General features: G+C 36.5%; 1 protein-coding gene across 2 annotated transcripts in view; it reads right to left on the bottom strand.

Moving 5' to 3' along the window:
- The window catches only part of DMD (dystrophin), a 2,222,747-nt gene that overhangs the window by 1,689,624 nt on the left and 519,608 nt on the right, over positions 1-13,515 (bottom strand). For both annotated transcript variants that reach the window (XM_073901937.1, XM_025857655.2), the window contains exon 5: positions 4,456-4,548. In XM_073901937.1, coding sequence (XP_073758038.1) covers positions 4,456-4,548 — 93 coding nt within the window. The remainder of the gene's footprint in view (positions 1-4,455; positions 4,549-13,515) is intronic.

Raw genomic sequence — 13,515 nt, 5'->3', positions numbered from 1 at the left:
ATAGGTCAAATAGTTATATAAGATATATCATTTTTCTCATCGTATTCTAAAGTTATAACATGCACAGTCTCCAAGCACAGTGATCGCAAGACATGGACTTTTGTGTCCTGTGCTGAACCAGGACTGGACTCAGCACCTACTGGCTCAGTGGTGGTGATTTGCACATCAGGCAACCCTCCCATGATGAATGGGTTTCATTCGTGAAATGCTTGGCCAGACCGCCCTCTATGCACATAATGTTAAAGGACAACATGGTATTCAATCCAAAACTCCTTTAGCATCATTATGTCATTAATTCAGCTTATCAGCCTCAGCCTCACTGGTATTGCTTTTATTTGGGTACAAATGTTGCTACGAAAAAAATAATAAAGGGTAATGGAAGATAATCAGTTCTTTTCCTACCTAAAAGATAATTACTGAGAAATCTTTATTAAGGACCAACTTTTGGTCAGACACTGAGCTGGACCTGAGGTGAGTCTTAAAGCAGAATCATTTCCCACCCTTTGGGCTTACAGTTCCTAAGCGAGAAAATCAATTTAAACAAGTGTGTGTGTGTGTGTGTGTGTGTGTGTGTGTGTGTGTGTGTGTGTATACAGCTATACCTACATCTGTTTTTAAAAGGAAAAGGTTGAAATGTCTTTAAGCAGTGATTTAAAAAAATGACTAGGAGTTAACTGGGCAAAGAAGGTATGATGGACGTGGGGATACAGCACCAAGATTGTCCTTCAAGGAAGGGCTTGTTGCTGCAGCTGCCACAGCTTGCAGCTGTGAGTCCTCTCAGGGACCGCCTGAGTTGCAGAGTCATGTCACCTAAGGTCAAGCCCTTCCTAGGGCAGTCCACATCTAGTGACTGATGAAGGGAAATAGTATAAAGACTCAGCCACGTCAGCCCCAGTGAGAACAACACTGAAGGGCTATTCCAGCTCCCAGTTCCCCGTGGGGTTGCAAACAGCCATTGCTGGGGTTGGGGGAAGTACATCACAGCTCCAGTGCTTCTCATTCCAGTTACCATCTCCCTTCGTCAAGTACTCATCCCAAAGATGTGCCTTAATGAATGTCCTGCCCACTAAATTCAACGTCTACTTCCCACAATCCATCCTGTGACAACAAGGAGCCGTGGTGGAGAGGTAGGAGTAGAGAGGGGTAGGGACAGTCTTCTACAAGGGAAGGATGGTGTGTGTGAAGAAAACTAGAGCAAGAACTGTCTTGCATACAAGGCATTAGGTAGACAGGAGTTTACAGCAAGGGCTTTCAGCAGCGCCAAAACCTTCTTTCTCCTGTAATGGGCAAATCACAAATAAATAAACATTGCCATGTAAAGTAGCCCTGGATCTGAGTACTTCCTTTGACCTGGCCAGCAAAGGTGGGGACCTGACCTCGAACAGCACACCACTGTTTGCAGGATATGTCTGTATCTCCAGCTGGTTGTCAGGACTGAGCTGACCACCCTAAAAAGGAAGGTTTGCACTTAAAAAAGAGGAAGAAAAAGATGCCCAACACATGTTGTCTACTTCACAATTTTGTTCAAAGCTTCTTATTCCTCAATAGAGGCATTACTTTTTCAGGCTAACAATTTTATTTACATGGAAACTGGAAAACTAGTGACAGGAAAGATAGGGTAGGCATTCCTGAGCTTTTACAAGTTCAAAGAGAAGTCCTCTGTGGCACTATTAATAACATAGTATGTAGCACTGGAACAAAAGATTCACATCTTTCCATCTCTTAATGCCATTCTCAATCTGATAGATCTGGAAAGTACATTAGGTTGGCCAGAGTGTCCTTTAATCTCTGCTGAGATTCAATGGCTTTTTGACTACTTAATAGGAAGGCAAATATGTACTCTCAGTGAAAATACCTCTTGGGATTCATTGGGTTATGATGAGGAGTATTGAGCAGGAGGAATTTTTTATAAGTGTATTTAGTGGTTTTAAGAGAACCAAGCAGGGTGATAGAAGAGAGATGAGATAAGGAGGCAGGGGCTGCGAAGAGTCTACATCCTTGCAATTACAAGGATGTGGGGATTCAAGGACATAGATGTAAAACAACAGACCATAAGAGACGTCTCAGACAAGGAAAGGCGGCAAAAGCATTCCTTCCAGTATTCTGGAATGTGAAAGCCCCTCTACATGCTAATTATAAAAAATGAGCAAGCTCGTGAGCAAATGAAAAAAGTATCAGGGTAGTTTTGAAACTCTATATTGCAGTGAGTGGAGTTGGAGTTGGAAAGGGTTTTGAGAAAATAAAAAAGTGTGAGATCATATGAGAGACGGTTTGGGTGAAAAATACAATTAAAATAGCCTTTTGGGTCTCTGCTCATGCCTAACTTCTCCTGCTGGCTTGGTAATGACCAACATCTATGCAACTTTAGTGTCTTCTGCAAGATGGGGTCCCTCCACGAACTATTTGTTACCAGGCCATAAGATAAATAAAATGGATAGTCCATTAGAAGCTTCTGTAACAATTTTACAAGGTCCTACATACGTCTGTTGAGTTTAATGATAAAATGGCTTGGGTTTTCTGTGTCTTTTATTTCATCTTTGTAATGCTTCAGTGTTACTGTAATTTACATACAGTGAAAAAGAGGAAAAAACTGTTCTTTCCTCAAGACAGTTTGAGAAGTACTCAGCAACAGAAGTAAACCAGTTTGGTGGGGGCCCCTAGGTTGCCTTGCTGGTTCTATTTGACACCATCACTATATGGAAAAGGCCCAGAATTGGGAATCTAGGGTTCATTTGAGGTTCTCAAAAAAGAGGAAAAAACTGTCTTTTCCTCAAGACAGTTTGAGAAGTACTCAGCAACAGAAGTAAACCAGTTTGGTGGGGGGCCCTATGTTGCCTTGCTGGTTCTATTTGACATCATCACTATATGGAAAAGACCCAGAATTGGGAATCTAGGGTTCATTTAAGGTTCTCATGGTCTATTTTCTGTCATCATCCACTATGCTGTCCTCTATCTCTTCCCATATTGCTGTGAAATAGGATTGAGCCTGTTCAGAGTGTTTAGAATAAAAGGATATGGGGGTCAAATGGGTCAATATGGGGGTCAATTCAACTGCTGAGTTGAAATAGGTATACCTCTGGTCTGTACTGACTCTGAGCAGGAGCAAAGTACAATTTAAGTTAAATCAACCCTACTAAATGAAGTAGTGATACTTGCTACAATAAAGATAAACCTCAAAGATTATGTTCAGTGAAAGAAACCAGATATAAAAGAACATATTATATCACTTCATTCATATGAAATGTCCAAAAAAGCAGACAAAGGAACAGAAAATACATAAATGGTTGCCCAGGGTTGGGGGTTGGAGTGGGGAATGACCATAAATAGGCCTAAAATTAGATTAGATTGTTTTCATGGTTGTGCAACCCTGTAAATATCCCAAAATCTTTAATGGATTGGGGGGAAAAAACTGTTCCTTGCTCAAAATAATTTGAAAAGCCCTGAGCAAGAGAACTAAACCCATTGATACACTTTGAATTTTATACTTAGATTGGGTAAATTTATGATATATAAGTTACATATCAAAGAAATTGTTTTATAAAAAATTAATCACTGCTAGTAAAAGAGCAGACATCCCAATTTTCCTCCAGATTCTTAACATATGAGTACCAAACTCCAAGCAATCAAAATTATTCATTTGATACACCTGTAGTGACAATGGCATAGTGCACTGAGTGCCTTGCAGATATTCTTTCCTTTAATCCTGACAAGAAATATACATGTTAATTATTATTTTTTCTGTCTCAACAGTGAGGGAATTATGGCCCAGAAACGGATGGCATTATACCCAATGTCACTACAAGATGGTAAATGGGAGAGTTGAAATTTAAGTTCATTGTTGGTCTGACTGAAAAAACGTATACTCTTTTTACTAAATCAAATGACCTTTGGTCCATTTTTGCAGAGGTCCAGTAAGAATAGACATTCAGAAAACCCTATACTGAGGTGTTCAGAAAAAAAAAATGTAATTCCCAAAGCAGGTTATGAAGTTAGTTTATATGTATAACATATATACAGATAATCACATCCCACCAATCTTTTATTGGCATTAATTTATATTGAGGAATACAAAGGATTCACAAAGTCTCCTTCATTTGGTAGTCATTAACAGTTTTTACGAAACTAGATTTGCGTATAGACGAGTTATAGAAGACACATATTTGTGAAAAATATTTTTCTTAATCTATTGATGAGAATGTCTTTTTTGGCTCATCTCCACACGTGGAAGTAAATTTTAGAAAAATATCCCTGCAATGTTCTAGAACCTGTTTTATAATCTGCTGATCCTTCACATTTCAAATGACATCAGTTGTGCCAATTTAAAAGGCAGTGCTATGGAGATGGGTTTTGTATTGCTAGAGGTATACATGTTTGCTTTGCAGGTCAAGGGGTAAAAATGAAAGGAAGGATCAGCAACATTTTACACAAAAAGGAAACATTCATCAGGATTCTTACCTGCCAGTGGAGGATTATATTCCAAATCAAACCAAGAGTCAGTTTGTGATTTCCATCTACTATGTCAGTGCTTCCGATATTCACTAAATCAACCTGTTAAAGATAAAGAGAAAACATTTAAGGAAAGAGACAAAATGTCTATTTGGAAAGAAAACAAAATGCGAAGGTAATTGCATTTAGCTATTTTCAGAGCCTAAGCAGTATTACAGCTTTTAAAAAATAATCTAAAAATGAAACAAAATGCATTTGTAAATGCACTCTCTTTAACAAACAAGTGCCCCTAAAGACATTTACAAAGAGATAGGAAATGAATGTACTTTTAGTATATAAATAGATTACTGCAGATTAAAGATGCCAATCAGAATTTCTTCAAATAAAACATATAACAATGATAACTCATAAAGGATGCCTAAAATTAATATATGCTTCCTAATACAGAATTGAAACTCAATGAAAAAATATTTCATCAGTCTTTTAATCTTGCTCAAAGGAGTGCTATTATAATTAGGGGTAACTGCATTTGACTAAAATGCCCTTGCTTTAGAAACAGATATTAGAACTCTAATAAATAATGGAGCTATGGTGAGCTCTGTTTGCTCTATCTAGGACTGGGTTTGGGAATCAAAATCTGGCAGGGTTTTTTGTTTTTGTTTTTTTTTTTTTTAAGGCAAATCCTATCTCCCGTCCTTTATGTTTCTAATATTTTTAGGTGGAGTCAGGTTAAACATAAGCATCAGGCAAATAGGTGCATGAAAAGATGTTCAACATTATTAGCCATTAGGAAAATGCAAATTATAATCACAGTAAGCTAGCACTACACACTTACCATGATGGCTAAAATTTTAAAATAGTGACAACATCAAATGCCAATGAGGATATGTACAAACTGGATCACTCATGCATGGCTGGGGGAAATGTAAATAGTACAGGCACTCTGGAAAACATTTTGGTACTTTCCTGCAACACTCAGCATGGGCTTAGCATACAATCCAGCAATTGGGCTGTTGGGCATTTATCCCAAAGCAATGAAAACTTATATTTCTACAAAACCCTATGTGTATGTGTTCATATCAGCTTTACTTGTAACAGTCAAACACAGCCATCTGGGAGAACAGCATATGTGCCCTTCAGGGGTGAATGGTTAAACAAGCTGTGGTACATCCATACCATGGAATCCCACTCGATGATGAAAAGGAACAAACTACTGATACACAAAGCAACTTGGGTGAATCTCATGGGAAGAATGCTGAGTTGAAAAAACAAAGCCAACCTCAAAGGGTTAGATATAGTATGGATTAAATATAACAGTTTTGAATAGCCAAAGTTCTAGAAATGGAGAACTGGGTAGCAATTGCCAGAGGTCAGAGATCAGGGTAAATGAATGGGGTAGGTGGATGTGGTTATAAAAGGGCAGAATGAGGGGCCCCTGGGCGGCTCAGTCGGTTAAGTGTCTGCCTTCGGCTCAGGTCATGATCCTGGAGTTCCAGGATGGAGCCCTGCATCAGGCTCCCTGCTCAGCGGGGCATCTGCCTGTCTCTCTGCCCCTCACCCTGCTCAAGCTCTCTCTCTCACTCTCTCACTCTCTCTCAAATAAATTGAATCTTTAAAAATAAAAATAAAAAAAATAAAAGGGCAGCTTGAGGGATCCTTGTGGTGACGGATCTGTTCTGCATCTAGTCTGTGATGGTGGATACACACATGTACACGTGTGATAAATGTACAGAATTAAAAACACCTGTGCATGCATACATGAGTGCAAGTAAAACTCAGGAAATATGAATATTATTGGTGACTTATACCAGTGTTGATGTGTGTAGTCATAGCATCCTATAGTTTTATAGTATATTACCACTGGGGTAAAACTTGGCTAAAGGTACACAGGATCTCTCAGTATTGTTGCTTACAACTACATGAGAATTTACAATTATCTCAAAATAAAAAGATTAACTAAAAAATGGGCATCTGGGGATACCTGAACAGGAGAAAACATCACAATAATCCAAATAGGCACCTTCAGATTAAGGTCTATAGAGTGGGTGTGAAACTGTCAGAGCAGGAGTGAGGGTTAAGAAGTAACTCAGAGTTCTTTCCCTATTCACTATCTTTGGCTCACTGATCCTTTTGTTTGAATTTCTTTTGGTTATCTCAGGGATCCTGCCATTTTGTCTTGTCCTGAGGGCAGCAACCTGAGAGAGTTGCCCATTCCTCAGCCTCCCATGGATATCTTCTCTAAAGAGTCAACAGTCATTTTGATTAAACCTTTCATCTTCTCAGGCTCCAAATCCTTACTGCTCAACGTGTCACTCCAATCTCTCTTTCCCATTTGTTTCTTCCTTAAGTAAGATGGGTTCACCATTCTCTCGCTCAATGGCAAATTATATTCCTTATCATTCATCTTAATTTTCTAAATATTATTACAACTTAAAAATATGAAGCTTTCTGGGAAATCCAGGTGAAAACAATAAAAAAGGCTACCCTTTGGTATAACTGTTAAATCACTCCCAGTTATGCCTCCTATAAACTTACTTACAGGTCTAGTGGATAATCAAATACTCAAATTTATTTTTATATCCCAACAATATAAACATTATTGGTCTGTTGGCTTAAAACAAATGAAAATACAGAAAATAATATAGAATCATTTGAACAAGGATATAAGATCAAGATACAAGCCCATAGTTGAATTCCACATATATTTTATAGTAGAGGATATTACTGAGCTATGCAATAGATTAGATGTGAGGATTGGTACCATCAGGACTTTACAGAGAAATCAGCCTGAAGCAGTATGCAAGTAGACATTTCACTAAGGCTCAGTTGAGGAGTGGATAAATGGAAGCCCTGAAAACTGGTTAACATGAAAGACTTTGACTTTCTTGGGTAGAGGAAAGTCAAGGTGATACTGCCATTATAAGGTGTTACATGTCTATTTATTTCTGAAATGCAGATGCTTTTTGTTGTACACTTGAATTTTAGGAGTATCCCATGCAAGTTCTTCCTAATTGAGTTTACTGTAGCTATATTGAACATTTCAAATTACTGAGCATTCACATAAATTTGTCCTACACAAGCAGATAATAATTTGCTATAATATTGTTGTTTTAATTGCACAAAGTAGAATACAACAAGTTTCTAGAATTCATTAGGGAAACAAAAAATAGAGATACCAGGGGAGATAAATAACTCACAAACAAGAAAGCACCATGATCTACATTTCACTTGGAGATTCCTTATGTGGTAGTAAAGGAAGGAGCTCCTCCATATGGAAAAGCTACTATAAATTTATCAATTGATTCACTGATGCATTCATTCAACAAATACATTTTGGATACATGTCAGGCACTGAAGTACTTAGAGAATAAAAGAGAAAATGTGTTCCTACTTTCTGGAACTTAACTGTAGTGAGAATGATAATCAGACCATACGTTGTTGAAAATTCAGTTACTTTAATGGAGAAGATGTGATTATTTTAGGAGACAGACCTATACTGGGGAAATCACTGCTGGTAGTTATGTTTGGACTTGCCATAGGGATCATCCTGGAGAGACTTAGAGCAAGCAACAGGCTTGGCTCGATCCACTTTAATAAGCCTTCTCCCTGTATCAGCAGGGAGACAGTTCCACTTTTTCTTTATCCTCATAAAATCCCTCCTAAGATCCAATCTCTATTATGTCCAAGTACTGTGCTCAGCTTTGAATAAAGAAGAGCAAAATATAACTCCTAATGTCAAAAAAGCTCATAAGCTAATAGGCCACACAATAAAAACTAATTAAAATTAAGTAGGATCTAGAAATTCCACTTCTAGATATATTCCTGAAAGAACTGCAAACAGGGACTTAAACAGATATCTGTATACCAATGTTCATAGCAGTATTACTCACAGTAGCCAAAAGGTGAAAACAATCCAAATGTCCATTGACAGATGAATGGACAAGCAAAAAATGTAGTATATACATACTGAAATATTATTCAGGCTTAAAAAGGAAGGAAATTCTGACAAATTCTACAACATAGATGAATTTTGGAAACATTATGCTAAGTAAAAATAGCCAGACACAAAATGAGAAATATTATATGATTCCGCTTATATCTAGTGCCTAGAAAAGTCAAATGTATAGAGAAATAAAGTAGAATAGAGCTTATCAGGGGCTGGAGTAAATACCATGTTTTATAAGTGGTGTTTCACTCATATGTTCTCTATTTCATATGCTTAACCGACTGAGCCACCCAGGGGCACCTTGGTAGGTTTTTCTTTATAAAAAAAAGTTTTAGCATTTACTGTTTTAACCAGCAATGTATATGAGTAGGCTCTTCCCTTCCCAGCAATAGAGATTTCCGCTTTTTCATTTTGCCTGTCTGATGAATAAAAAGATTTTGCATTGTTAATTCATTTCCATGATTCCTACTTCATTTGGAATATCTTTTTGTATGACTGATGATTATAATTTCATCTGTAAATTATCTGTTAATATGGTTTTTTCATTTTTATATAAGTAGTTTTCCTTCTTAATTTTAAAGAGCTCTTTGCAACTAATAGCTAACATTTATTGAGTACTTACCACATGTAAGACATGGTTTAATCAATTTTATATAGTTTGACCATCTAATTTTTTTATTCATATTCATAAGTGAGATTGTCTTATATATTTATCATTTAATATTATGTTTATTGACTGTTGGTACTATGGTTACTCTGACATCACAAAAGGAAGTGCAGGGTTTTATCTTCTTATATGCTTTGGAATAGCTTAAAATATAGGAAGTATGTTTAAGGATTAGGTTCAATTCACATGTGAGAATCCTGGTATATATTTCCATGGGAGATCTCTAATACTTACCAATGTTTTCTGAAGTAATCAGTCTAATTTTCCACTTTTCTTATGTCAATTTTAGTAATTTACATTGTTCTAGATCATCCATGTCCCAGATTTTTCAAAATTAATTTCACAGAATTGCTTATAGTATTTTCTCAGTTTCTTCTGAATCTGTGGTTACACATCCTTTCTTATTACTAATCTTGTCTATTTTTCATTCTCTTCTTATTTTCTTTTGTTAGGATTAGAAGAGGTTCATCTCTTTTGTTGATCTATTCAAAGAGCTAGCTTTTGAACTCAATTTGACCTATATTTTTCAGTCTTCTATTTTGAATTTACTTTTCATTATTGTTTTTCTTTTTATAATCTCTTAAGATATATACTTATTTTATCTCTATCTTTTAAAAAAACCTTAAGCCTATGAGGTTCTCCCTGAATACAGCTTTCACTCTGCCCACATCATCATCACAGTAAAAGTATGAGATAGTTACTCTTTTATATACATTTTACCTAGAGGGAAACAGAATGTCAAAATCACGTGAAGCTTTCGCAAGGTCAGATTTAAAACCAGGTCTGGATATGAGAGAATTCCTTAATTAAATCTAGAGAATTCTTCATTAAATGCTTTAATAGGCTCTCTCTAAATTAATAAATATTGCATACCACCATGTAGACAAGGAGTATTATTTGTTTTGGTTACGTTTTGTCTCTCTTCAAATTACCAAGGACTATAAGAAATAACAATAATTAATAATCACTAAGGCTGTAAAAGAGGGAGGTATTTTGTCATGCCTCAAAGGGACTGTTCATGGTCTTTTTGTTACTATCCTGCCTCATCGACAGTCCATTTTGACTCTAAATTCTTATATACTTGGTGTTTTTATAATGCCATATTTCCCACTATGTAGCTAGGAATGATGTTGTTCTTATAAAAAAAATCATTACTAGCTACTCTTAAATAACCATGTGCACAATGGCTTCTTTTAAATATCTTTCTAATATGTGCTCTGGAGTTATATCTTTCAAGGATTCTCAGTCCAATTTCTAAATAACTATGGAAAGGAAAAACAAAAACTGAAATATGTTAAAATCTGTGTTAAATGGGGACACCTGGGTGGCTCAGTGGTTAAGCGTCTGCCTTCAGCTCAGGTCATGATCCCAGGGTCCTGGGATGGCGTCCCACTTCAGGCTCCCTGCTCAGCGGGGAGCCTGCTTCTCCCTCTTCCTGCTGCTCCCCCTGCTTGTGCTCTCTCTCTTTCTCTGACAAATAAATAAATAAAATCTTTGGGTGCCTGGGTGGCTCAGTTGGTTAAGTGACTGCCTTCGGCTCAGGTCATGATCCTGGAGTCCCGGGATCGAGTCCCATATCGGGCTCCCTGCTCAGCAGGGAGTCTGCTTCTCCCTCTGACCCTCTTCCCTCTCATGCTCTCTATCTCTCATTCTCTCTCTCTCAAATAAATAAATAAAATCATTAAAAAATAAATAAATAAAATCTTTTAAAAAATAAAATCTGTGTTAAATGAATAATTATGTGTCTAGTAAGCAAAACAAAAACATTTATATGACATATATGTTAATAGAACCAGTGTGTATGAGTGTGTGTGTGTGTGTGTGTGTGTGTGTGTGTGTGCGCATGTATCAGTATTGTGACCAGCACTAGATAGCAGGAAATTCAATATTGAGGTCATGAAGGATGCCCAAAATTATGTTTACCTGTTTTGCAGAATGAAAGCATCTGATACTAAATGAGTAAGTGTGAAAATTGATATTGTGTGCGAAAATTAAATAGCATGCATTGAATTTTTGCAGATACAAGTTCGCCTACACATGAAGATTGGCTTTATGAGTTCCTGCAAACAGGCCTAAGACTTTACTCATAAAGTAACATTGGATTCTAGCTCTGAGTTTTGCAGTGTTCTCTGTGCAAGACGCTTTGTTCAAACTTAATTTTAGAGGATAGAAAATTCTCACCATTTTTCTTGCCATAATGCAACCTTCTTATGGCCCTAATAGAATATTTAAATGTGAACTCTTAGGAAAATATCCCTTGAATCAGGATGCACAAACTGCAAAAAAAGCACTGAGGAAACGTAATAAATTAGCTTTCAAAATACAGTAGCCTACTGTTATCATGTGAGGACACAAACTAGAAGGAATTCCTTTTTTGTGCCCACACTAATACTTAGACAAAAGCACCAGATTTTGTACAAAAATATCTATTTAGTAATTCTAAGGTTAGTATATAAATATTTCACAAATCAAAACCACAATGAGATACCACTTTACACCAGTTAGAATGGCAAAAATTAACAAGACAGGAAACAAGTGTTGGCAAGGATGTGGAGAAAAGGGAACCCTCTTACACTGTTGGTAGGAATGCAAGCTGGTGCAGCCACTCTGGAAAACAGTATGGAGATTCCTCAAAAAATTAAAAATAGAGCTACCTTATAACCCAGCAATTGCACTACTAGGTATTTACACCAAGGATACAAACATAGTGACCCAAAGGGGCACCTGTATCCCAGTGTTCATAGCAGCAATGTCCACAATAGCCAAACTGTGGAAAGAGCCCAGATGTCCGTTGACAGACGAATGGATAGAGAAGAGGTGATATATATTTGTTGCAATATTACTCAGCCATCAAAAAAATGAAGTCTTACCATTTTCAACGATATGCATGGAACTAGAGGGTATTATGCTAAGCGAAATAAGTCAATCAGAGAAAGACAAATATCATATGATTTCACTCCTATGTGGAATTTAAGAAACAAAACAGAGGATCATAGGGGAAAGGAGGGAAAAATAAAATAAGATGAAATCAGAGAGGGAGACAAACCATAAGAGATTCTTAAGTATAGGAAACAAACTGAGGGTTGCTGGAGGGGAGGTCGGTGGGGGATGGGGTAACTGGGTGATGGGCATTAAGGAGGGCACTTGATGGAATGAATACTGGGTGTTATACACAACTGTTGAATTGCTGAATTCTACCTCTGAAACTAATAATACACTATATGTTAATTAATTGATAATAAATAAGATACTTAGCGTCTGAAAAATATATATATTATTAGGGTGTTAGCTACTGGGCTATGAGGAGCAATTCTCTTTCATTGTTTATTCAAGAGAGCAATGTTTGTTTTATCCCAGGTTTAATTTTATACCAGGTTCCTTTAGGGCATAGATGCAATCTAGCATTGTCAATAATATCTTATACAAGCCAAATTTATATATCCCATGGTGGTTATAGTAAAAGGATTTCTATATATTATATTGATATATTTAAGATTTAAAAATACTGAAAAAAACCCTAAGTTTTAAAGCAAATCTGATATATGATGGTTTAGTGAAAGGAGATTACTGACCTGGGCCAGTTTATATTATTTTTAATTAGCTTTAGAGAAAGAGGAATAGCACATCGAATGTGAAATGCTACACAGTGACTTTAGAATGAGGAACATTTGACATAAAAATAATCACAATAGCCAGGTCAAATAATGAAAATGGAAGTTCTTAGGGCAGAGCAGAAGGAAGAAAAAAGATGAATAACAGCAAGGGAGTAATATTCCTATGACAAAATTCTAAAAGAATTTTTTCAGGCTTTTTAAACTTTTGCGGGAGCAGGGAAATGGATAAACTTTCCCAGTTCTCGTGTGTGAATCATTTAAGCATTTGCAGTTCTAACTTGGAAGTTGTAGAGTTATATCTCATTCAACATGGGAACCATCTTGTATCATTCAGCCAAATGAAATGAGGTAGGGCTCGGACGTCCCTCCCATGGGTTTCAAAGGATGTGGTTCTTTAAGACATTTCAAATTTCAAGATTTATCCTAAGAAGTGACTTTAGTTCCTTGATATGCAGAATACAATCTGAGCATTTTTGGAATTAGGGACGGGGTAGGAGACAAAGGTAAGCCATCATTTTCCTCATCAGTCTAAGTATGTGAGTTTAACCAAAAAAATGCTGCAAATTGAATCTTAAGACTCACAAAGATTGACAAGACGTCAAAAGGAATCATGGAATGTCATCCTTAAAAGTTTGGGTAGATTTCCTTAACCAGAATCTTAAACAGTAACTAACAGTTAAGAAACTATAATGCATTGGAATTTATTATATAAAGATCCTTCCTGATACTTCAACCTCATGCAGATACTTCTACCTTCTATTTATTTCTTTTTTATACCCATATATTTCTCTCAAATAAATTGCTTATAACAGAATTTCATTCCAACATTCTAGACAACTAGG

The sequence above is a fragment of the Callorhinus ursinus genome, unplaced genomic scaffold (assembly GCF_003265705.2).
Source record: "Callorhinus ursinus isolate GAN/ISIS: 27379988/994484 unplaced genomic scaffold, GSC_fseal_2.0 scaffold16, whole genome shotgun sequence".
Taxonomy (NCBI): Eukaryota; Metazoa; Chordata; class Mammalia; order Carnivora; family Otariidae; genus Callorhinus; species Callorhinus ursinus.
Note: the sequence above shows the minus strand (reverse complement) of the source record. Positions and strands in the feature narration are given on the sequence as shown.